The sequence below is a fragment of the Liolophura sinensis genome, chromosome 6 (assembly GCF_032854445.1).
Source record: "Liolophura sinensis isolate JHLJ2023 chromosome 6, CUHK_Ljap_v2, whole genome shotgun sequence".
Taxonomy (NCBI): domain Eukaryota; kingdom Metazoa; phylum Mollusca; class Polyplacophora; order Chitonida; family Chitonidae; genus Liolophura; species Liolophura sinensis.
This window is the reverse complement of record NC_088300.1, coordinates 54,821,287-54,848,181: the sequence shown is the minus strand read 5'-3', so window position 1 is coordinate 54,848,181 and position 26,895 is coordinate 54,821,287. Positions and strand designations below refer to the sequence as shown.

Here is a 26,895-nt window from a genome sequence, read left to right as displayed (position 1 = left end):
TTCAAACAATTGTACAAAATACTTGTACACACATCAAATAAATGAGTATCAATGACAGAATTTATCTATTTATTGGCCGTGGGTTTTCCCCAGCCTCTGTCCGGTTTTCTCCCATAATTATGCTGGTCGCCGTCGTACAAGTGAAATACTCTTCTTGAGTACCGCGCAAAACGCCATTTAATTAATTATTTCCACGGTGTTTTACGCCGCACTCAAGAATATTACACTTATTCGACAGCGGTCAGCATTGTGGTAGTGGGAAACCAGACAGAGCCCGAATGAAACCCATGACCATCCGCATGTCGTTGTAGGATCATCCCACGTTCGACCGGAGAGGAAACCAGCATGAGCTGGACTTAAATTCACACCATCGCATTGGTGAGAGGCTCCTGGGTCGGTGTTCCGCACTAGCACACTAACCACTAGGTGGGGGCCTCCATGGCTCTGTCGGTTAGCGCGCTAGCACAGCGTAATGACCCAGGAGCCTCTCACCAATGCGGTCGCTGTGAGTTCAAGTCCAGCTTATGCTGGCTTCCTCTCCGGCCGTAAGTGGGAAGGTCTGCCAGCAACCTGCGGATGGTCGTGGGTTTCCCCCGGGCTCTGCCCGGTTTCCACCCACCATAATGCTGACCGCCGTCGTATAAGTGAAATATTCTTGAGTACGGCGTAAAACACAAATCAAATAAATAAATAAACTAAAAACTAGGCCACTGAGGACAAACAGAATATCAAATAATGCATTAGCGAATTGTTAATTTTTACTCCAACATTGTTTTGTATTTTTAACGTTCTTTTAATGGTAAAAAAAAACCCAAAACAACAAAATCCTGTGCGTATAAACAGAGTTACATGAATGTCGAGATGCAGTCAAGCATATAGCTGGCCTTACATGCCATACTCGTTTATATGCCATATATATACACAAGTCGAGTTCTACTCGTATATGCAGACGTGATGACACTTAATTAGAACCCCTCAGCCTATCATCATTAATCTAATACCGGAACAAAAGAACGTGTAGACAACACGTTTTACAACATAAGTTTGTATAAACGACCTTGCCTTTTTTAAATATATTATCAGAGATTTAATGAAATGCGATATATGTTTTATCTTGATGTATTTTATTTACTTGATTGGTGTTTTACGCCGTACTCAAGAATATTTCACTTATATGACGGCGGCCAGTATTATGATGGGTGAAAACCGGGCAGAGCCCGGTGGAAACCCACGACCATCCGCAGGTTGCCGGCTGTTTTATGTTCACCTTGCTTTTTAAAAATAAATTATCAATGATATTTTACGAAAAGCGGTATCATATGTTTTATCTTAACCTTGCTTTTTTTAAATATATTATCACTGATATTTTACGAAAAGCGATATGATATGTTTTATCTCGAAGGAATTGTTTTGATTGTACATGTATTTTTAGATTTAAGTGAAGATGACGTCTAAATGCATTTACATTTGTAGTCATGAAAATGTTATTTTTAACACCGTTCTGATGAATATTTTACTACAACGACTGCAGTCTGGTCTATCGGAGACTGAAAGTGATCGTTTGCAGCTGCCTGACAAACTTTGTCACTTAAAGCCGCGCTTCACCAGCGAGAGCTGAATACGACCTCATGCGGTCAAGGGCCAATTTTCTTCGGCCTAAGATTTATTTAATTATTTATTTGATTGGAGTTTTAACTCGTACTAGGCACGGAGGCCCGGCTTCGGCCTAAAAGACACAATAGTCCAGCCATATTGGGGCAATTTTGCTGAATGAGGTCATAAAATTACAATAGACTTGACCACATGACGCATTTACACAACAGCTAAGACACCTTGTAAACTAATTTCATAATACTTTACAGTCAAGCGTGCAGTTGAAGTCATACAGATTCACTGTTCCGTCAATGTGCTCAAGAAAAATAAAATATAGATATCGCCTAGTTTCATATCACACAGGAAACAGTAGTCACACAATCACTGGAATGGCCGGAATTAACCCTGATTAATTAAAGCACGTGTAGAAGACGACAAATTTTATTTTGTCCATAGAACGGCGTAATCCAGACCAAATGATCTATTTACGCAAAAATACTGCGATCTCGCTGATGATCAGCCACGTCTTTTGATCTTGCCCAACGGTTATTCGTACACACATCACTTTGAAAGGCACTTGGGATTTCAGTTTGGCTACGCCCTCTTGGAATTTACCCACTTCTTGCATGTTCCTGCACGTTGGGTCTTTACCGTCCACCCTCTCAACAGTCTCTCCCATTTCTATCACACCATCACCCAGTCTGTCGCCTGGATGTTCTGTATTACCAGTTACCACGACAAGTTTGTCTATAGATTGTGATTCTTGGAATACTATATGAACTGTGTCCCTTATTTTCGGGGTTTTCCCCCAAAAGAAGCCTAAAGCGTCTTCCAAACTATAGGCTCGCTCGATTGTATAATCTTCAAAGGCTTCTATGCTGGTAAACAACTGGGCTGACGGATTATCGCCCTTCAGCTGCTTCTTTGCGGACATGAAATAACGATCTTTCAAAGGGTTTTTGTTACCGTTAAATGAGGACAAGGCGCCCATGTGTTGAAACAGTGAGGGTCGACTTACAATGGGCTTGCCCTGAGTCATAAGTCTATAAAAATACGGAAAAAGGAGATCAACGGGTTGTTGGTCAAAAAACATAATCAAAAATTTGGCTAATCTGCCAATGTCTTCTGAAGGGAAAAGCTTGCCGATGAATCCCAAGTCGGAGAATTCCAGGCAAGACCAATGCTTTGATTTCAAGCCCTTTATGTAGTGTTTTATATGTGACAGATAGTTTGTTACTGTCACCACATCGTCTTCCAGTTGCATATAATATCGAGCTAGCGGTTGAGAATACTTCATTAAGTAGGCATAGTCGTAGTTTTGCTTGGAACGCCACTTCACCCGGTTTTCTGGATCATTGAACGTCCTTTCTAGGTTATTCAAATCTGGGTAAAATGATCTTGGTGCTTGGATGATGTGCAAAAATCCTTCCTCGATCTCCTTTAAAAACCTATCTCTCAGTTTTTTCGCCGTCGCCATCTTGTACGATTCGTCGAAATCAGACAAGAAAACCACGACAACAATGTCCTTCCTGTCTTGCGTGGACGCCTGGTGGGCGAGAGATTCCACTGTACCCTCCAAATACGTCACGTTTTGACGGCGTATGCTGGGAATGCCAATGGTCAAGTAACCTGAAACACATAGAATACTCCGTGCCAATAACAGATTACAATGACATTTACAGTCATATTCATCCACAGATTTAGCCAAACGTTGTACAAGTTTATAGATCCAATCCACCAGTCCAAATGCATGAGCTGATACAGGACGATCTGCCCTGCTACGAAATACTGACAATACTTTATATTCCAAGGAACTGAACAAAATCACAATGACCCGAATAAATGACAAGCGGATCGCATGAACAACCGGTGAAGTGCGGTCACCTATGAAGTACACCCGTGAAGTACGTTGACAAAGTAGATGTAACGCAGATGTGATCGAAGACAGAATAGAAGAAAGACCTAGTTGAGATAAAGAATAACAGTGATGACCACTCGCTTGCACGTAACTTTATTCTTTTTGAAAGGGAAATCTTCGGTGGGGAGAGATGAGGTTGGTTTTAAAAACGTATCACCAGCAAGACTGGATTGGTTAAAAAAACTTATCACCAGCGAGATACAGTTGGTTAAAGAAACGTATCACTAGCAAGGTAAGGTTCTACTTAAGACGTATCACTAGCGGGATAAGTTTAGTTAAAATACGTATCACTAGCGAGATAAGGTTGGTTAAAAACATATCAGCAGCGAGTTACACGCGATCACATTGTAGGCGTAGGGAAGTTATGGACGGAGCAATTGTATAGATGAGTTATCATCGATGGGCTAGAACACTGCAACACTCCAAGTTAAATCAGGCAGGTTACACTCAAATCCAATTTCGGTTAAATCAAACGGTTTAGGCTCGCGTCCACTTCAGATATCGTCCGAAAAACTTGAAACTGTGGCAATAGAGCTTGCCAAAAATAAGACAACTGAGAAATGATCGCCTACACACTGTCATGGGATTGTTACTTGGGAACATCACTCTATTAGTAGTAATATAAAGACACTTTTCAACAAATAGGGAGCACGGTATTATTTTTAATATCATATCGAAAGAGGGTCTACAATTTTGACCATCGGGATGGAGTGTTACACTCTAGCTACCACTAGCCTTCCGTTCTCTGTTACAAAACACCATTCGTATATCACAAGTGTTTATGCTGGTTCACATCGAAAGGTATTTCAATGCTTTAGAAGGGCATGATTGACTGATGTCAGCCAAATGGTGGAAGACCACTGGTCGTAACGAAGGCAAGAAGACACAAACGGGGCCCTATGAACGACGTCGACCATGTCTTGTTACAAAAAATCGCTAGGAACATGGAGACTGCGGGAAACAACAATCAAATAAATAAATTAATGAATAAATACATCTAGCTACATTCCAAAAAAAAAGAAAAGAGAAGTAAATAGGTACAAATGTAACCGAATAAACAACACTTTAATTCAAACAAATCAAGTGCGGGGTCTTTTTGAAACTTGTGGGAATACAAATCGTTGGTAGACATACCGGAAGAGGGTCAGAATGATGAAGGACTTACTTTCCGTTTTCCTCGGGTTCCCATATATCCGGGCTCTGTCATGATCAAGCTTCTCGTCCACACTTCGCTCAATAAACTGCAATGCACACAAAATACCAATGTTTATTACATTAAAACGTGCAAACGGGACAACTCTCATACAGGCAATACACAATGCAGAAAACAACAGCATCCAACCGTAACAGAGCATTGTATTGATAATAGCCATGGACTTTAGTTCAATTGATATTTTATCTTCACATAATTATTATCAGAGGTTGATTACACAAGACAACCATCTTTTAAGAACAGCCGCTAGTAACATTGCATTTATTAAAGTTAGAAAAGCACAGTAATCAAAATTCCATGCTTTACCTCAAATGTCTCAACAGCAAGGTTTCCAGTATCTAGATTAGATTATTAACTGTGGTTGTGAATTCATCCTTTTGTTATGGGTAAATATCGCTAACCTCCAAATCTTTGCCATGACAACTAATTACAAGAGGTTACAATGACAAAAAATTACAATAAAAAAAAACACACTAAAGCAGTTTATTGTTTCATGAAAAACTTGAAGGTAGAAATGCAGACTGATTCACTTAATTAATGGTTAGACAACATACGGGCTACAAATGTGGATTTCGGTTGTATAAAAGGTCAGGAGAAATGAATTCTTGGATTATTATAAATATAATTAGCTTATTAGCGATTATAAAAGACAGTAATTTGGAAATGAATTACATTCGCCTACTTTATAACAAATGACATCGGTCATTAAATAGAGAGTTTTACATTGTATGAAAACTTTGAAACAATTCAGAAAACATCAGTACCTAATCTTAACATAACTTTATATTATGATAGTGGTTGAGTGGATTGGTTTATTATTTATACATTACATAGTCATTATCAGAAGAAGAGACAAACTATCGATTGCACTGTGATATGTTGATGTATGCCTGGTTTGTTTTCTGATGCTGATTTTACACAACAATTTATTTTATTCATCTGATTGGTTTTTTACGCCGGATTTTATACGGCAATACATTCTACAAAAACACATTTGGACAGGATATGAATCTGGATGTGTATATGATGGACAATACAGTTGTTTTTTGTCTCCATTTTTGTTTCTCGCCTCTCAGGTTTCCCTCTGATTTATTGAGTTATTTACTTGATTGTTGTTTAAGGCCATACTCAAGAATTATTTAGTTATACCACGTCTGATGTCACGTTTATGTGTGGAGGACAATAAATCGAGGCTTGATCTCGCTTTCGTGCTTGTCCCAGTTTAGAGAACATCTAACTTCGTATCCACTATAAAGGCGGTAACACGTCTATCTTTTTCAAAGAGCATCAGTTCATGTTTTTAACAGGGCGTCGACAGATCTTTCCTTACTTCCATCCGAGACAGGGACATGATTCGCCGGGCTTCCTTTGTCTTGTCCACATTTTCTTCTTTGCGTTGGACAAGGTTGTCAGACTGAGCTGTAACAGTTATACACACAAATATACCATCAGGTGATACCGGTTCGCTAATGCAGGCCATCTAACAAGGATGTAAAACAGAACTAAACAATTTTGGTACCAGGCTATAAAAGCGGCAAAACTCCATTTTGAAAATAACAACAAATATTCAGTGCATAATGGATGACTTGAAGGTGAAGAAATTTGCAGCTATATTTCCGCAAACCCGTGATAAAACCTCTGGAAGACAGCCGTACAATAAGATCACAAAAAGATAGGTTCTTAGATAGATAAGGGTTCTTAGTGAGTCGGATACAGACAATAATTAAACAGTACCCCTCTACCGTGAGAAGTGAAAGATTTCATGCCAAACGTCATCCTCTACCATGATGACACATGGAAACAAGCACTTCACACAAACACATGCAACTAAGACAACAATTAAGGAGTAACGCAATTAATTAAATGACGTGCAAGTAAATATTATGTGAAATAGAAACTATTTTCAGATTGATGTTTATCTCTAACTTATTTATTTGTCTGATAGGCATTTCACTTATACAACGGCGGCCAGCATTACGGTGGGAGGAAACCGGGCAGAGCACGAAGGAAATACACAACCATCCGCAGGTTTCTGGCAGACCTTCCCACTTATCGCCGGAAAGGAAGCCAGCACTCTAACTTACATAAAGCATTCTTGAATTTGTTATTCAAAGTGACAAAACAAACCAAGCATATGATAGAGAAAACAAAAAATAATCATAATGTTTGCAAAGTTTATTGTTCGCAATTACCAATCCAATAAACCCTCTAGTCTACAGCTATTGTTTTAAACAGTTCGGCTTTGTTACGGTGCATTTCAGTGGAATGTTTCAACGGTGCTGTGGAGTCGTGAAATGTTTCAACGGTGCTTTGGAGTCGTTAAATGTTCCAAGGGTGCTTTGGAGCCGTTAAATGTTCCAAGGGTGCTTTGGAGTCGTGAAATGCTCCAACGGTGCTTTACATCCGTGGAATGTTTCCAACGTGCTTTCACGTCGCGGGATGTTTCTACGGTGTTTTGGTGTGGTGAAGGCTTTTGACGGTGCTTTGATATCGTGAAATTTTTCGTCGAGATTTTAATTTTGGCCTTCCTTGGATGGCTTCGAGGATGCTGCTTTATCAATTTTGTCCTTTTTGAATGGTTTTGAAGGCTCTTTACTGGTGGAATATTTCAGCCGCCACAGTCATCAAACGTGGATTGTCCTGACATTTAGCAGCTACAGTTTGGATAATATATCGATGTTTTTATCACACGTGGGGTGATGACAGCCGTCTCGCTTGATCTTCTTAGGGCGAGATCTTCCGATTTTTGTGAACACTTTGAATTCGCTAGACCCTTGGAAACACACTGCTTAATATAAACAGTGCATCAAAAGTAAGTTCCCCCCAAAACTGTGTTTGACATTTACCAAGACATTTTGCCCAATCATTATGAAATTTTGCACACTGCTTCTCAGTAATCAAGTGAACACGCTGTAGCAAGGATTACCCTGTAGATACAGATGAACTCCTGTGAATATTCACAAATGCAATATATATCGGATTTTTGAAAATTTTACAGAGTGAAAATGGCAATGGATTTCTTGTTATGGACGACAATGCTCGTCAGCATGGTGCCAGAGTGAAACATATCTTCTTTGAACATGAAGGCATTGAGCGCATAGCAATGGCCCGATCTCAATCCCATCGAACATTTGTGGGAGCAGTTGAAACAAGTGGTGTGTCGCCGTGTTATGATGGTATCCGATCTTGATGACGTTAGATATCTGCTTCAGGAGGAGTGGTTAATCAGCCGTAAAAATCGGATATCACACCACTCATTGACGAGCTGTCTCAGTGTAATACAAAAGCGTGGTGGTAATACCAGATTTGAACATTACCTCCCCCTACAGGTATTCAAAGTTATCTTCAATCTGTTCGTAAAATTGTCAAGATCCGACCGATAATGCGTTTGCGCATGCTCACTGGAGCACATCTGTATATACAGACTAATCCCTTCTACAGTGTGTTGAATTGATTACTCAGTTGTTGTGTGCAAAATTTCGCGACGACTGGGCAAATATCTTGGTAAATGTCAAACTGTTTTTTGAGGGGGCGAGGGGACTTACGTATTTTTGGCATTCTGTGGATTTGTCGACATTTGTTTCAGTTGCAGTAACCTGTGTACCCAGGCTGTAGCGTTGAACAACAACAACGTCAACTCCACATGCGGCCAATAAATAAGAATAACTCACCACACACCATGCTTATAAACAGCGCAACACTGTGATAGGACACTGATGGTTTACCTTCATTTAAGTCCGTTCACTGAGAAGCACCATGAATATATATCTATCATTAGGTGGACCAATCCCATAAAACCAGAAACATAATATAGATACAGCGCCAGTTACCTTTCGATACAAATCTCAAGGGAACATACCATGAAGCCGTTTCGACGATAACTGTTATCTTCAGGGCAATTATTGAAAGTATAAAGGATGCTAAGATGTCATGTACTCTTATCAAGCTGTTTAACCATCATTAAACAAGTCACCCCAGGGAAGATAGGGCACAGCTTGTAAATTTAATGTTGCATACAAACTTTCTCAACCCGTGTTAACGACATACACCAGACAAATTGGTTAAAATGAAGACAACTCTCTTAACATGTCTGATTAAAGATATTCAGATTTGATAAAAAAAAAAGACGGATAAAAGGTATCATTTTTACTTGAAAGTGTTATATGATATATGATAGTATATCTGTCAAGTACCTTTATTGTTACTGACGAAGTAAGACAGATCTTAACGAGAATGCAAACAAGCGGAAAATGGCATGCACTCGTTTTAAAGATGTGCGATAAGGGGAACAACTGAGCATCTACGACCTATACCAGCTAAACAATCATACTCCAATATATTAAACCAGAATTTCATCATAAGTTCACTACAGTTTAATTTCTCTTGGCGAAAGTCTTTTTCCTTTCTCTTAGGTTAAATTCAACTGCAAAGCAGATCAAGTAATGCTATTCACGTGTACAGCTTGACTCCTTGAGTACTGATCGACAGCCACGTTATTAGTACATGTATGTACTACGCATCATTATTCTATAATCATAACGAAAGAAAGAGAACTAAGTCCGAGAATACATTTATATATGCATTCAGGTCAAATCACCTGTCTACTACATACTTTGAAAACGGTAGATAATGCCCGTTTATCAACATCGATCCTTCTATGTCTTAAATGCCATAGATGTACATGTATCATGCTGAGCGTTAAATCAGCATTCCATAGCTCCACGTCACAATGCAATGCATGCGCATGCAATGAAACTGACAAAATGTCAAATGCCTAATCTGATAATAATGCAGTTTTCAATTAAGCTGGTTAACAACCAGTCAAAACAAACGCCGCAAAAACCAAGTGCCATGTCTGGTGCTTTTCATTTCGGTTTTTTTTTTTCTTTTTTTTTTTTTCGACGTCTTTCTTCCCTTCTCCTGTATAGTCTACTGGCATTCTGACTACCTAATAGCCGCTAGCATATCGGTTGGGGGCTGTAGACACTTCCTGATACTCTCTCAACCGTGTCGTCTTTAAGTAGCGCTAAACATATACGTAGGTAACCAAGAGAACGGCCTTACATTCGACATACATTCGGTAAGTAACATAATAAATAGTTTTCTTTATTGTTAATGATTTCTATACACAAACTGACTCTGTCAGGGACACAGTGAATTTAAGGTCGAATACGTTAGTCCGTTTTTCCTCGCACGAATGCATGCAAAAGCCAATTTGTTCCACATGCAACACGGTGAAAGTAATGGACAAAAAGTAAGCCATGGTGTTGACGAGCACATCTGTATGGATTATCTACCCTAATTATTCCAATTTTTTGAACAGATATTACTTGTAAAATAGATTTCTCTTCCGGTTTTTATTTGAAGGAGTAAAGATATGAAAATGTTGTTTAGACGATATAACCATGTGAAAAGACGTAAATATTCCTGCTACAATTATACGTATATTCGCTTTAGAGAGCAGACCAGGTGTACCGAAAATTAGAAGAATTAGGGTGAGATGTGACTATTACAACTTCTCAACAGTCACAAAAAAGTCACACCTCAGAGAACTGACTGTGTTAATCATACATAGTCTACATTTGACCCCACCAAGGGATAAAAACGATAATCAGTTAACACACTGCTTTTGCTATGCGATAAAAGTGGTATGTTTATACAGTAGTTATTTCAATTAAGCTACTGTAAGTATAAGAAGGATATGTCAACCCTCCCTGTCCTCTGGCACACACCGCAGCTTTGTATTACTGACATGGGCGCGTTAGAACGCATTCTAACGAAGTTAGAACTTTTTCAGCAAGTGCGACTATGGAGTAAACGTCGTGAACCAACTGAATATCTTAGACACAATGCATCTAGGCCACAAGTGTCTGTCTATATGTACCCAACATCTGGGCTCGAAGCATGGCTTGTAAACAAAGACCCAAGTCATACATATGTGGGGTATAGAGATTATGCGTCATATACTTGAAAAACGTGTATACGGGTTCTCATCTCTTTAAAGGGGGTAAAGTAGTTTAAGAGAGATTTGTGACTATACAATAGAGTTTTATAATATCTCAACCTAGCTCTGAGATCGGCTGACACTGTTTCAAGCTTAGCTTCCACATTAACCGCTCCGAACCGTTACATTCGTTAACCTAGAACTACGTTCTGAAGTGTTAACGTTGTAAAAAAAAAAAACAGTTTCCTTAACCAGTGATCTTAAATCATTTCTGAATTCACATAAATAATGATCATGTCACAATGGGAGACTTGAGGACAAGCCACACAGAAGGTCCAAATGATGGAAGAATACATCGTTTTCTGCTGTCACGTTGCAGTGCGTGTGTACTGCTAATGTCCTAATGTGTACTTCTGTTAGGTCTCATTTTGACGTACTAAAGGAAAGTACAAATGAGTTCACAGCTTTGGATCGCCTTGATACAGACGGGTAGGAGTTTTACGAGTTCTCTATTAACACAGACGTAACTGACGATCCAGTCCACTAGCATTCGAACTTCGCAAACCACCATTATCTGATCTGGTGATTCCGTTGCTATAGACTCGGCTGCTAATTTAACATCAAGGTTAAGATCATCTACTTTTTTCATAACAATTCTTTCTAGTTTCTGCTGTTCATTATTAAAATAAAGAGTCCAAACAAGCTGCCAATCGGCAGGTACATTTGCGTTAACTGTGACGTTATAGTTTTTATTATTCACGAATGACTAGGTGATCTGCAATCAGGGCTACTGACAGAGGTAACATTAAAGGAAACATGTTTTTGTATATAACGCACAGCTTTGGCGTGTTGAGGACAGCTGATTCGAAAAGACTGAGTTCCAGGTTAGCAAATGGAAGAGTGGAGGTCTGTATTTATGAAAGCTAAACTGGGGGAAATGGAAGAGATCTATCCTCAATTAAATCATGTGTCTCCATAAAAAGATTTTTTACACTCTCTTACATAAAAGCTTAAAAGGTTTCTGTCCTGTCTACACGGGCTGTTGCGGCAAATGTAAGCAAGCTTCCAAGGTTACTGCTTTTTTTACCTTCGATACGAATCGTGTGATATCTTCACTGTGCAGTTTTATCTATTTGCAAGAGTAAAATCCTGACAATTCTACAGGCTACACGGCATGCTGAATGTCAGTGGGAATAGCTATGTGTTTAAGTTAATGCCAACTAAGGATTAATTTGATAATGCTGAAAAACGAAAAAACCATAACCAATGATCAAAACAAAAAATATTAAAATAAATGGGTGCCATCCAAGAAGTGATTACGTGAAGATCATGCAGTCTTCCAGCCTGACAGCCAAAAAACAGGACACTAAGGCGAGTAAACACAAAACAGAATAACCATCACTGATGAAAACAAGTCCTACCCTTTGAGTAGCTGTCCAGGGACGAACAGTTACTTGCCGAGCCTCTGACACGAGAAAATACATCTGAAGCGAGAAATAATGTTAAGCAAGTCAGTGAAAATGGCAGACATGATCACATCGTTCTTGTTCACATGCACGCGACTAGGTAGAGAACAGCATAAAGTGAATAACTTGAGTAAGTAGCACCTAAAACGTAGCACGCAGCACCTTTACTGCCATGAAGGACAACGGTGTTCGTGATGGTTATGAAAAATTGTCGGTGAGAACTATTTACATATTCTTACATCTAGAGACGGTTGTATCATTGCCGGTCTGTTATCAGATATCGGACTTTGATATACAGACATATATGTGCCATAAGCCAACATTTACATTTGTCCAGCCAGCCCTTTTTGAAGAACAGACGAAAATAATCATAGCAGACAGTGTGAAGTTTTCTGGCGGACACGCTTTAGTTTTGCTTCATGTGACAAAAATTACTGAAAATTTATTTTAATGTGATGAACAAAGTGCAGCTTTCGTTACACTGGTCCGCACGCTTGTTTTCAGGAGATCTGTTTTATTTTGAAAAAACCTGTTGACAACTTATCCCTAAAACGGTGTGCAGACCTGCAGCCCGTCCGAATCTGAAAAAAAGCGTCGTTTTTTTTGTATTCTAACCTACGTTAAGCGTAGCTAGATAAACTTGATATTACATTTACGATGACGACGTCTGTCAGCTAATACAGAAACAAGATAGGGAACGAGCACTGTCTGTAAGCTCATGTTTCATTACGCACATCAGCAATTCTAACCGGGCCCCGTCGTCCTACAGTTGAACTAGTCCTCATAATTCGTGTTGTAACGTGATACGAGTATACTGGTATAAGACTGGAAATTCCATAGCGAGGTGTGACTAAGCAATGGTATATAGTATATACATACAGATATGGAAGTGTGCACACTGTCACATCACATAGTATACGCCTATACAGTATATAGAACTGCGAGGCTTCGTCACACAATACGCACGTCACACAGTACAAGCAGAATACATATTGAAACTTTCCCTCACTTTACGAGATACTTGGGTCTACGTGTCAACCAAGCAGGATCTTAACTCGATCAGTACGATGAATGGCCTATAATCATAAAGTGAAATAATTCACCGAATACGCCTTGCATGAATGCACATGAATACGCCGAATAAGGTGCCATGTATCTTAGTTTGATTCTTTCTAAATTCAATACAGCCTTTGAAATTTATTTATTCCTTTATCTACAGGAAAGTTAAGGCGACATTCCATTTTAATGGCATGCCAGCGGTGCCGTCTTGAGACCAAAAGCTCGGTGCATGACGAGTAAGTGAACAGATGTTACTGAGTGCAAGATTTTCGACCCTTATAGGCGCTCATTCAATGTTTTAAAGAGTCAGAGGTCAGGGTCAGAGGGTCTCAGGGATCGCTCTTCCATGTGCATGTAACTTCGAAAAAAGATCTATTCATCCCATAAATCAGTTTGATATAAAACATTACAAAAGTTAACTGCAAATACAGTATGTATATACATAGTGCGGGTATAATGCTATACATCTGGACTAGATGTATACCATCAACAAGTATACCAAAGGGATAGTTTTCATATGAATACATATGGCCATATATGCTGTAGATACATAAGCCAATCAGTCCTGACTCGCTCTTACAGTTTTAGCTCCAGATGGAACACCCACAGCTTTACAACTTGAGTCCGACGATTGATGTTACAGGTCCGTTCTTCCTCCTTCACTATTTTCAATATGACGGTTCTTGGACGGAAGGCACAGTTGGATTTGTCATTATTTATTTAGTCAGTTTGTGTTTAACACCTCATGTACACATTTTTTTACTTTTATTACGGCTACAAGATTTATGGGCGGAGAAAAGCGGAGTGACCGGAATGAACTAGTGACCTTCGCCATGCAGTTACCTGACAAACCTCTTGACCTATATTGCCAAAACAGTTGGGCTTATGTCGAGAACGTAAACTCATTTATCATTCGTCTATCATAGCCAGTGGGCTGACAGGGTTCATGTAGCCACTCTGCTAAACTATTATTTTCTGATGCTCTTGAACCTAATCTTTGAAATTATATGTTACCATGCAATATACTGGAACTCAGTGTGCATTTCGGAAGAGTTTAAAACAGTATTGCAATGGCCTGTTTCCTTTTTCTCAGCTTCTGAAATGAGGGTACATGCAATGAGGGTACATCTCTCTTGCTACACGGTTTATAGTTATAATCTCAATATCTATGTATTGTGCACATGTAAGAACCACAATGTTAGCTTCACAAGTGTCATTTTAAGGGTCTTAGGTGCTTCTTAAAGTGTTTTTTAGAAGTATCACTTCACATGAAATGCTGTGAATATATATTTATTCCCACAATATCCTAAATGTTAACCAATGAGTTTCACAGATACTACTCATAGCATATTAAAGTAAAGCACTTAAAAAGAAAATACAAGACGTAATTTGACCGCAGTTATTTCGAAGAGGGGTGGAAATAGACCTAAAACGGCCACAGTAATTCTGCTCGTGCAAATTAAACCTGGTAGATCTGTAAATCACCTTTTAATCTGCAAGTCTTACGAAACCATGTAAGGTTCAGGCAACCGGAAACACAATGTTGTGTCACTCGTACCCCACACACATAAGGTTAACAGTCAAAACAGGGCTAGGGTGACATTAGTGGAAACAGCCGCGTCCTCAGGCAATAAAAAATAACTGGCGCCTGTCTGGTTAAAACTGATAACTTACTTCAAACTGCAATATTTTGGTTATGCAAATTCATAAAATAAAATAAAATAAAATGCTTTGCTTTTTGAACATGATGTTGGATACTTTATCGATGCATAAAATATGCATATATCTTTGGTCTATGGTTGTCATTTCTTTCATGTTCCCAAAGCTCCAAAATGTTCATTTATTGCACTGCAAACCCTGCATACAAAATTGTCTAATAATTCACTTCAATCAGCAGAATATTCACAAGTGTCTCCAGACACTTTAATGGCTACTGTCGCTGCTGTTCACAAGGCCATCAAGGCAGCTGGAGTCACCGCACCTGCCTCCTGTGAGAGTTCGAATTGTTCCTGTTCCTTGTCCTGTTTTGGGGGTTTGGAAGCAAAGCGGAGATGGTGAATGAATCACCGATTTCCAGTTTTAGAGTGTCCTGCCAAGGTGTGTTTTAGTATCTTCGTAAGGTTTCATATATTTGAGTATGTAAACCCACCTTGAGTATGGTTATTGTGAAGCATCATACCTAGTTCATAAAATACCAGTCAAATTATGTTTTTTTTTTCACAAAAAAAATTTAGTGTTGTCATTAGCTGCATGATACAAAATGGTTGCATTCCCAGTGATTTCCATGATTTAAAAAATGTTTGTTGCGGATAACGTGACCAAATCGCTAAGTTACTGCTAATATATAAGCACTGTAATGCTGAACCCCTTACACTTGCATACCTGAAATGAAACGACAACAAATAATACAAACTACATACCTAAATGGCCACAGCCATTTTTGTCTGACCTGCGTGTTATGCCTATCAATAAACTTTTGTTCTGAATGGTTATGGATGAAAGAAACTGTATGGTCCGATGAAAACTAACGACCTTTGCCAGATACTTGACAAACTTCTTAACTAAAAGATGCAGCCAAAACAGCGAGAGATAGAGAAACTTAACAAATCAATCAAAAATTAGTGATATAACCAAATTATCGATATCAATACAAATTACCATATGTATTTACCGATATTGAAAATATTTATCGATAATTCTCGATTATTTTACATTTAATTTTAATTTGCCCCCTTGTACATTGGTCAAAGCCATTCCACCACCCCTGCCCCATTCATCCCCATTCCCCTCCAGTGCCACTAAAAATGAAAACACCAAATGGCTGAAGACTTTATCATACAATAGGTAAACAGCTGAATTTTGTGAAATGGAGAACTGGTATATGCATGGAAAAACAGACAGAAACCTCAATTTTCTACATTGCTATTGTACTCCAACTGTACTTTCAAACTTCTCATGAGGGATACTACAGGTGCTAGTGAAAGCATGTACAGTACTGCCAGTAATTACTCAACAGAAATATTCAGGTGAAACCCAGAAATGGCAAGTGCTTGCATTTAACACTTCAGTGAAGACACTGGGGTTTGAGGTTTTATGTCAAACACTATGGTGAGCGATCAAATAGAACAATCCGAGTAAAATAATATAAAATATGTAGAAGTCCCATCTGTCATCCAAAACTGTCACGTTTCGGTTAATTTACTGATCGTGAATTTATGCACTGCACATATCTAAAAAAAAAAAAAGCATGCAAGCAGAAGCAATTGACAGAAGCCTAACAGATGCGATCCACGTAAAAAGTTTATTCCAGGCGTTTCCACTACACAGGTTTAGCTCTAGTTCTAGCAGAGATGAGGTCTCTATAAGCTTGCTCTTGGCAGTTCGAAATATTGTATCAATATTGTAATTTTAAGGCAGTAGACCTTGTCACACTGCTTTAACTGTATTTAAATAGCATGAAATGTTTTTTTTTTTTTGTTTGTTTTTGTGAAGTAACGCTGACTGACTTAAAGTTTAAATTCTAATATATGATCCCAAATTTCAACAAAACCAGAAATCAGTCTGGTTTTGATTTGACTGCCTTGGTGGTTTACATCACATCAGCGTTGATGGGTCATGTGCCAACGAAAACAGCAAAACTCCAAACAAAAGTCTCGACCTGTCGACCAAGACCTAATCAATAAAAATCAGTCATACCGGCTATTGTTAAAGTTATTTATATCTACTATTTTCAAGGAAGATGATGAACATTATTGTGCAGTTAACAATTTAACTGGTCCCCAAGATCATGCACGAGTATATCGCCCGAAGAAATATACAACAGACCAGTTTTTTCAAATTGAAATAACTTAAAATAATGAAGTTTAACTTTCCCTTCTGTTAATTCACACCTGTGCAGTTTTGTAAAGCACACACTTCAGAACAAACTACATGTAATTGATTATAATTGACGCCCTAGGGGATATAAGCAGGTCTGGCAGCAGCTAGGCTGTCAGAGGTGTAATACAAGACTCTCAGATGATCTACTTTGTCTTGTCAGTCAGCATATCAAGCCTTGTAATTAATGTCAGGCTATATTAGAAATGCAATTATGGTTGTTCTTGTTTTAAATTTTTTCTTAGTTTTAAGACAAAAGGTCATAATCTTTAAGTAGAATTCTACTGGGAGTAGACATCCCATTTTTCAAAGACAGAGATTAAATTCATTTTCTGAATCTGAACCCATATTCTCTACATCCATGTCACTAACTCTTCACGTGGATATAAAGAATGTAGCTGTCCGCACAGCCCTTTGTACTGGAGCATGATTGGAATCAGACATTGAAAAATGAACAGCATGCTCAAAACAATGGGTGCTTTTTCCCGCGCAATGGCAACTCGGTTGGAAGTTGAATTGATTATTTTTCCCTTGCATGAGTAATACGCTACTAATTACCACTATACAACTTATAGGAGAGGCTGCCCCTTCTCAACATGTCACCTGTCCAGAAAACTCATTTGTTCACTTACAAATCTACATGAAAGATGAAAACATAATGTATAGGACAATGCTTCAAAGACAATGCATCTCAAGTAACATCACAGAGAGTGACATCACTTGATCCCAGTGCCCATGTGAGAACTGTGGCCTATCGAAGACCATTAGTTCAGCACTTGTCACATAGATTGTGTATGTGTACTCTGCTTGTCGCAAGCACTGTACCTGTGCAATGTAAGTTTCCTGGTTTCTGTTTCCACCTATAATCCTATAAAGGAAGTAGAGGTTTAATGTGTAAGGTTCACAATGGAATTTATTTCTCTAGATGATGCCATAGTGAACGTCGTGACGTCAACAGAAACATCTGCGTTTTCAGGCTATAGAAACTACACTCGATCCTGATAACATGGCGACACTTTTGGTTTTCAGTTATGCGAAATCACAAAAACAAATAGTACACTTCTTTGAGATGATTTATTGATACATTTGGCCTAGAGTTGTTTTTTTTTTTTTTTTTGTTTTAAACTAGTAAGTGTACAACAAGGTTTTTCATGACATGTTGCTGGAAAGAAAGTGTTTCTGGAAACCAGTTTCACGAAATACCAAAGGCCACATACACTGTCCACAAACAAAAGGATGTGTGACTTGAATAAATGAGGACAAATGAAATGTCTTGTCACTGTGACATGTTCTCTGAAGGCCAATCACCTTAACCAAGGGCCCATAAACCACTGCCGCTATACTTATCATATTTGAAATTCTCCAGTAATACTTTAATGTGTAGATGAATGTTGCTCAAGGTTAATGTAACAAGATTTTGCTTGCTTGCCATTCGATGCTAACAATAGTTAATACAGTAGATAGTATTTCAGCCAGCATGTTTGGCTGTACATGCATGTATGCATTATATACAATATATATTAAGTTGACACAGACAGTATACACGGTTCGTACAGGTATGTGAAAATGGAATTCAAGGAGTTTTCCACGAGTTTTTTGTCATTTTCAAGGTTAGTTTAAACATACCATGGTGCAAATTATAGACTATATTTTAAGTCTGAATTATAGATACTTTAATTTGCATGCATGCATATTGAATAGTACGCTTGCCTTTGTAGGAAATATCTGCCCTTCACCTCTGTAATGCGACACATTCTATGACCCAGCCTTGGCTCAGTAAAAAAATGAACGCCATATACCACTGTGCAGGGCTTCCTCTGGGTCAGTATTTTTTTAAGTAAGTCACTTTAGCCACTCATCAGATTTTGTAGTAAATACTATTTTTCTTTAGCCATACTTCCTTTGAGGCCATGACTCTTGCTGGTTTTCTTCTGTAATTCCTTTTTATCTGCCTTGGTGTAGCTGCTAGAAACAGTTTGGTCTCTTCCAGCTATATCTGGAGTTTATCAAACGTTACATTTAGAACAATTGCCCTCAAAATAATGAACCACTGCTTGGCAGCATGTTCTTGTGTTTAGAAAAAAAAAATCAATCCTTTTTTCAACCTATCTGTAGGATCCTAGTAAAATGTAATTTCCTCTATCAGAAAAATTTGTTACAAAATAAATTTGTAAATTCAGTTTATTTAAATGCAACATTATGATCAGTACACTGGAGTAACACAGCATAACAAGAGAAAACCAGACGGCGTACACATTTATGTAACGGCACATATTCTGAAATATTTAATTTACTTTGGATCCAAAAAAAATAGTTTATTAAGTGGAAAAGTTTAAATTTTTCATGGGAGGTAACTTCATTTACTGGTATAACTGTGCCTTGATTTATTTCCTTGATAATTTCCCCTTTTTTTTTTTTTTACAATTGTCGATGAAAGGCATGCCCCAAAATGCCACCATTCTCATTCGTTATTTCACAAAAATAATTTTAAGCGTTATTTAATGTAAGTCAATTTGCAACAATGCCGAACCCCCATTGTAGATTTCTGTCAAGTAATCGCCATACCACTGTGTTGTTGTTGATGTTTCGCCGAGATGAGGCCGTTTGAAATGAAAGTACAGTAAGTGGATTACTTTCATCAGAAAAATTGCGAAAATCTGCTAAAACCCCCAGAAAACTCTCGTGGTAGATTTTGTATAACGTTTGTATTTTTCTTAAGTAAATAAATTTGTCCAAAAACATTCGCAGTTTTTCAAATTTTATCGCAAAATTTGAAAATTTTATTTCAAAAAATTGTTCAAAATTAGCGACAATGGCGAGCGCCAGCGGAAGCGCTGAATGTGGGAGAATTATCAGCGAGCTCCCGATGTACAGACTCAGCGGTCAGTAGACAATATTTAAGTTCGGCACAAACTTAGATTTTCAAGGAGTTTCCAGGAGTATTTGTCTTTTTTAAGCACTTTCAAGTAATTGAAAATGAAATTGTGTTTTTCAAGCACTTTCAAGGAGTTTCAAGCACTGTGCAGCCCTGGTATATCACATTGGTCACGCGATACTGCACGGATTCCGATATACCACTTTGTCATTACACCCTTGACTGCTGACCAAAACTATATGTCGTATCCATGGCAACAGGAATCTGGCAAACATGGCCTTTCGCGTTCGTAACTAACTCGATATCGATCTCGTCAACCGTGATCTGGAGTTATCAGCTGGAATGGTCACAGCGGTCTTGGGTTTCGCCAAGGTATAGAATAGTGTACTTACCCACATCACAACCGTTCCTCATAATCAGACCAACCTGAAGAAAGAGAAAGACGCCGGCCACAAGTCCTAACACAGACCTGAGAGAAGGTGGCCTCATGTTGACGTCTCTCGACGAAAAACCGCCCTCACAATTCTCTCATGCCCGTAAGTGACGGTACATCATTGTCCTGCTGCTCACTCTGGCCAGCCTGTTCTAGGTCTCAGGTAGGACTGAGAGACCCACACGTAACGATCCCTTACGACCTGCGTACAACTGAGCTGTTTGTCTGTGTTGACGATCCCTGGTTATATCAATAGAGGCCAGAACACACAACAGACCACAATGCTCCCACGGCTGTACATACATCCCCTGCTCGACTGTCCCGCATTGCTGATTTGTCACGGCCGAGTTTGTGCGATATGACGAGCTCGCAAGGGCTATACGACGTCTGCTGTAGGCTCTAATCACTAGCTATAGCCTGGTACAGACGGCAGAGTTTCTGGGTTCCGGCCAATGAGAACGCCGTGTTATCCAGACGTTTAATTGTTATTTGACCTTGAACTCATTCATGGACAACGAATTTGAACTTTGATATGGAATTCAGGCCTGGAATATGCACTGTCTGCCCGGCATCATTGAAAACTGATGACCGCTTCTCTCTTGTGTGTTACCGGCTTTATTTCCTATTTGTATAATTTGTTACATACCTTTGTCTTTGGGAGCTAGTGTTAAACGTTGTTTTGGAAATGGATCTTGCGATCATCGACTTGGAACGCCCTTTACGGACTACGAATTGTATACGAATGTCGGACATGACGCTTATATTCTATACACTTACTTAGAAATTATTGAACACCCTATTTAGACACAGATACAGTCGTAGAGTGCTAACAGTTGATTAAGGCTGGAGGCACAGCTCCCTCGACGAAGTCGAAGCTCCAGAGAATCAAATTTAAAATTAATTTATGTGAACAGCATTTTAGGCCGTGCTCGAGAATGTGTAATAAAATATTGGTCGGGTTTATGTATTAAAGGACCCAGATGAGAATTATAAACATGTACTGACATGAACGGGCATTGTAAACCATATGGCCAGTATAATAAATCCGACAGAAATCAGATTATCCCATCTTACTAGGATTACAGCACGTTAACATTTAAAACACCAACCTCGTCTTTTCTTATATAATGCTATTTTTGTATGGTTCCTAATCTTACATGGAGGATTAGTTTTTAATATCCTCTGGATTGCTCTTATATACCCAATTATGGGAACAATCCTTAACATATCATCATAGCTTCAGAAGTTAACTGTTGATATAGAAAACAACCCCTACGAACATGTCTGGGCATGGATATGCCCGGGCAAAAGGTTTCCGAATTGACACGTAAGGACACACACAGAGTTGAAACTAAAGTTGGTAGTGGTCATGTGACTGCATGCAGGAAATAAAGGTATAAGCCTGATTATGTAGAGCCACTAAGCCAGAAAACTATTATATCTACAGAATTCAAAATGATGGTTGTGGGTGGTGGTGAATGTGGGTGTTTTCAGACAAAACTGCAGAATGTTTTCCCCACAAAGTCTGTGATCCCATAAATTATAATACTTTTTTTCTTTTAAAAAAGAAGAAAAGAAAACTGGTTTCTCAACTTATCATTATATTTTCTTCAGTAATGTTTTTTCATTTTGTTTTTACTGTCATATATATGCCCTTGCATACATGTACTTTTGTCACCGGCATATATCTCATCCCGTCCAGCAAAAAGTGTTTTAATTTGTGATGTGGCTTTTATTTTGTTGGTTTGGCAGAGGTTGAACCTAACCCTATAAAACAATTTTGGTGATTAATCATAGTACTAGGCAAGACTATCATTACTTCCAATTAGATGTACCAAGCCAAGAAATAGGTACAAATATAGGACTTTTTCAAAAATATGGAACAGTTAGAAATTATGACTAAAACAGACAACATTTTGATAGAAGATGCATGATAGCTTTCAAAAAAAAATATGTGAAAAAAGTTGTCAACCTGTCTATTTTCAGATGAGGGTTGTGAACTTCTTCGCAAAAAGTCCCCATATAAAGCTGCGACATCCCGCTAAAATTAACGTTCCTTTTGTAGCCTTGGATTCAGGCCCATACACTTTAAAACTAAATAACTTTGATAATGTAAAATACACAATGTTGGCTGCAGTAAAGGAGTGGAAGACATTATAATGTTATCTTAACTCTATGTAATGTGCTAGAAATTGAACACTTTATGAAATACAAAATGTAATATAATACAATGTTACATATGTATATTATACAAGCAATTTATTATTTTTTTTCAGAAGTATTCCACAAAACAAAATTTGAAAGTTTCAGTTCCTTTAAGGAGTAGATGTTCCTATACTCTTAAAAGGCAAATGTTAAAACGTCAACATTATAAGTGTTAAAAATGCAGCATGCTAAAGGATGTAAAATGTGAGTGACAACATATTACGGCGCGTAATGATTGTTTGCAATTTGTAATATAATGTTAGACTTTAAAAATTGTAATCTGAAGGCGTCAGATTACAACAATTCAGTTTAGAAACCATTAATCTGACTTGTCTTAAAAATGTTTTCCCTCCTTCACCTCTGTCACATTGATAGATTTAACATTATAATCCAAGTCATACATAAACTTTCAGTTTTAACAATGTGTCTATACTTGCCACATTGTTACAACACTCAAGGTATTATACTGGTGTGTATCAAGCGTCCAAAAAAACATGTACAGGTATATTTAGAAAGTTCACACTACAAACAACTTGACAATAATGTATCACGTCACGGGTAAATACGACAATACATCCAGGCCGACAACGAGACGCCAGTGACAACGAAGTCTGATGTAACCATTCGTCACACCGTGGAGCAGTGATGAATTATATACAGCACTTTATTACAAAAGATAACCTCATTAAACCTCTCAAGTGAGAGTAACATTTGTTTGGTTGATTGATTGGCTGCACAGTATATTGTTTAAACCCTAACAAATTGCCAAGGAGACTGGGATGTTGTCCTGCTGCGAGTAAGTCGTATTCGACATCCCCGATAGTCTCACGAGTGTGAGAGACTAGATCTTGGAAGTAAAAGTAAACAAATCGCGGAAAGGCCTGTAACGTAACGGGGAATTTTTTGATTTGATACTTGTGTACTCCAGTTATGAACTAATATCTTAAGATAATCAACCGACCTTCGTCAGGTCCCTAACAATCTTCCTGACCTAACACCACAGTCGAAACAGCGACCTCATTGGTAAAGGGTTTGTTGGTCACGTGCACCGAGGAAGGGCATTATCCATCTGAGCCGTATTGTTGTCAAAGAACAAAGCAGGATCTTTGCTCCACGTCTGAATTTAAGAAAACATTCAGACCTGTAGATGCAATTTTATCTCTTTTTTTTCCATTTGTGCAAACCGTTTCAACTGAATTAAAAAATAGGCAGACCAAACAACAAGTATACCACAATCAGATTCAGTATAGGCCCATATACCAACAAGTAAGATTATTTACAACACTTACATTCCTCTTCCTCTCCGGCCGTACGTGGGAAGGTCTGTCAGCAACCTGCGGATGGTGGTGGGTTTCCCCCGGGCTCTGCCCGGTTTCCACCCACCATAATGCTGACCGCCGTCGTATAAGTGAAATATTCTTGAGTACGGCACAAAACACCAATCAAATTAAATAAATTAATACATTCCTCTTCATGCTTTAGATACTTACGTTACCAGATAGGGTGGTTGAGTTTAGGAATTGTAGGTGAGAAGTTGAATCGATGTTTCAGATAAAAGTAAATTATGTCACTTCATTCCACTCTGTTTTAGCTTCACTGTCAAAAGTGTTCCAGTTCCAGTGTCTTTATATCTACAGTGATCAACAGGAGCAAGAATCGGTCTAGCCTGCCAGAGCCACAGCAGAGAACTGTCGGAGGAGAGAATTTTGGAGACTACACTCTGCCACGCTATTTGGTATCGTATTATGTGGAATGAGAAATAATTGGACAGTTTTTCAGTCTCTGGTTCGAGGCGTAGCCAACTGGCAGTGTTTCCTTTTAAACTCGACTCTGTTTTTTTTCTCTAACTGATCTCTCCTTTGCTTTTGTCCACTGACGTGCTTATAGTCTGATATTTACAGGTTGTGAATATCACTTTTTGACAAATGAAATCGTAGTGTAAAATATATGGATTTTTTTTTTACATTTTCATTTATATACGAGTGCTGCATTACTTTTTTCCCTGTATAAATATGTTTTGTTCTATTAACATAAGGTTTTACAGATGCCACACGATGTACGTAAAGCACACAGTGCACTCGATAGGACAGTGGACATGACACTCGACACGACACCAGACATTACACCATGCATACTACAATATATTTGTTGGCTATTCTGCGATTACCGTTAGTACAAAGGCACCTTCCTTAAACTAGATAGGGGATGGTCCAGTCTTGTCTTACTTTATGTTAATCGCTACATTGTTCGAAAAATGTCGGCTTAACGTACTATAAGCCAAACCTGGGACATTCAGAGTTTCCTGGCACACAGTATAGAATGTATATACACATGACTGAGATTCACTGTTAGGGGGTGGACAGTTTGACAACATCACTGGGGCACGCGGTTGTCATCGTGTTCGTACCATGAAATAACAAATTAGATCAATTTGATCTTAGATAACAATCATCGCTTTGAAGCCCACACATGTTAAAATGTGGATTTTTTTCACCAACACATCTTATCTTTAATGTGATCCATTCACTTAACGATGGGCCTGAGAGAAATACGACATAGGAGTTTTGCGACATGTCACGTGCGGCTTTTGCGAAATCACGCTTGATGTCGTCTACAAAAGTGTATATGAATCAGCTATACACAGAACCGCAACCGTAGCTCCATGAAATTCCAGCTATATACAGCCATTTGTGTATCATTGTGTAGGATGTTTACATTAAAGCTTGAAAAATGAATATATATAGGCCTATCACCAACCAGTGTGCCCGTCCAGCAAAAAGTACACTTGCCTTATGAATATGCTGAGGATACTTATATTTCGCACAAATTGCGTGTGGCCCAAATATGACACTGTGGTGAGATAAAAAACGTATGAAACTATTTCATTAATATGTTTTGGACCGTGTAATGAGAAACATATCATACATTTAACTGTCCATACTTCTATTAGAACGGCTATCAAAATACAAGAACACGTCTTACCTTTACTCATATATATATATATATATATATATATATATATATATATATATATATATATATATATATATATATATATATATATATATATATATATATATATATATATACCGTAATTATATTATATGGATTGCTACGTCTTTATTTGCCGTTCTTGTCACTGCATGGGTTTGAAGCCATGCAGACAACATCCACATCCTGTGTCATAATGTGTCATGTAAAGCACTGTTAATATAGCTTTCCTGTACTATGCATAAATCTAAGCTTATAGGTCCTATAAAAAATGTTGAGCTATACCCTACTTTTCAAGTTTATATTATATACTACATATAATCATGTACCCTTAAATCAAGTGATTTATAAGTATAACGTATATGTTGTGGTATATACACGCATTCACCATGCACATTACAGATATCATATAACGATTCCACTGAATAAAGAGGCCTTACATCGGCTTTGTGTTATATCGATATTTATACGTATGGCAATGTTCTTCTTTCCCTATAATGTAGGCACAATTTTTTTAAGAAGGCATTTAAATGTCTACCTATAAACCAGCGTGATTTCAAGCTTGCGTCTCCATAGCATATACATGTATATACGCTGGTACCGTGTATAATGGAAGCGATTCAAGTTACCGGAGTGACTTCCAGTCTTGTATATGTCGATATCAAAAAGTTATCAACAAATGTAATCACACGATGAGTGGTATGTTTTTATACCCTGCAGCTACACATTTGCCTATGGGAACTACGCCTTTGACTCAATACCTATATCATTACTCTGTTTTCCTCACAGTAATTGTATCACAGTTTTCAAATACACAACATATTGTTCGTATTATTTATTTAATTAAACGCTCAGCTCTTTTGCTATTCCGTGGCCTTGAAAAAAAAGACATAACAGCTAACCCAGTTTGATCTCTGATAACTGGTTTCAGTATCTCAGTTTCACTGCAGGATGTAATTATAAGATATTCCCTTAGGCTCAGACATATTTGAACAAAAACTCGATTCATCTTATGTATTTTTAACAGTCTGATTGACTATACCTTACCCAGCTTCTGAAATGGTCTTCTGGTAGGCACTTTCGGATACGTTCTAATGAGAAATATAAAACAAATATATCCAAAAAAGACCACTCTTGCAAATGTTCGTGTATACATCTGCTCACTGGGCAGTTTTTGCATCTACATGAGCTGATGCTGTTTGCTGCATGTACGTAATGTAGTCTCGGTCAAACGCTAAACAGTTGCTATATACAAATATTTACGGGTTCGTATATGAAACTTTCTCTCTCTCCCTATGTATACGACAGTGTGTATAACTAAC

At 38.2% G+C, this 26,895-nt stretch overlaps 1 protein-coding gene across 2 annotated transcripts; it reads right to left on the bottom strand.

Annotated features, from left to right (window-relative positions):
• Window positions 1–458: 458 nt before the first annotated feature.
• LOC135467734 (alpha-1,6-mannosyl-glycoprotein 4-beta-N-acetylglucosaminyltransferase-like) lies at window positions 459–20,710 on the bottom strand. Of its 2 annotated transcripts, XM_064745559.1 has the most exons (5): window positions 20,337–20,710; window positions 12,090–12,152; window positions 6,055–6,143; window positions 4,677–4,752; window positions 459–3,222 (listed from the first exon to the last, which is right to left on the bottom strand). In XM_064745559.1, the coding sequence occupies exons 1-5, from the start codon at window positions 20,431–20,433 to the stop codon at window positions 2,075–2,077; spliced, it is 1,473 nt and encodes a 490-aa protein (XP_064601629.1). In that variant the 5' UTR covers window positions 20,434–20,710; the 3' UTR covers window positions 459–2,074. The 2 variants fall into 2 exon arrangements, with proteins under 2 accessions (XP_064601629.1, XP_064601630.1); XM_064745560.1 differs by lacking the exon at window positions 12,090–12,152.
• Between the last annotated feature and the right edge of the window lie 6,185 nt (window positions 20,711–26,895).

Bases quoted from the DNA above. Each gene is read 5' to 3' on its own strand.
- LOC135467734 (XM_064745559.1), bottom strand. From the start codon at position 20,433: ATGAGGCCACCTTCTCTCAGGTCTGTGTTAGGACTTGTGGCCGGCGTC. The intron at 6,144-12,089 runs GTAGGACTTGTT...TAACTGTTACAG, and splicing joins CCTGGACAGCTACTCAAAGG to CTCAGTCTGACAACCTTGTC. The intron at 3,223-4,676 runs GTAAGTCCTTCA...TATGTGTTTCAG, and splicing joins GAACCCGAGGAAAACGGAAA to GTTACTTGACCATTGGCATT.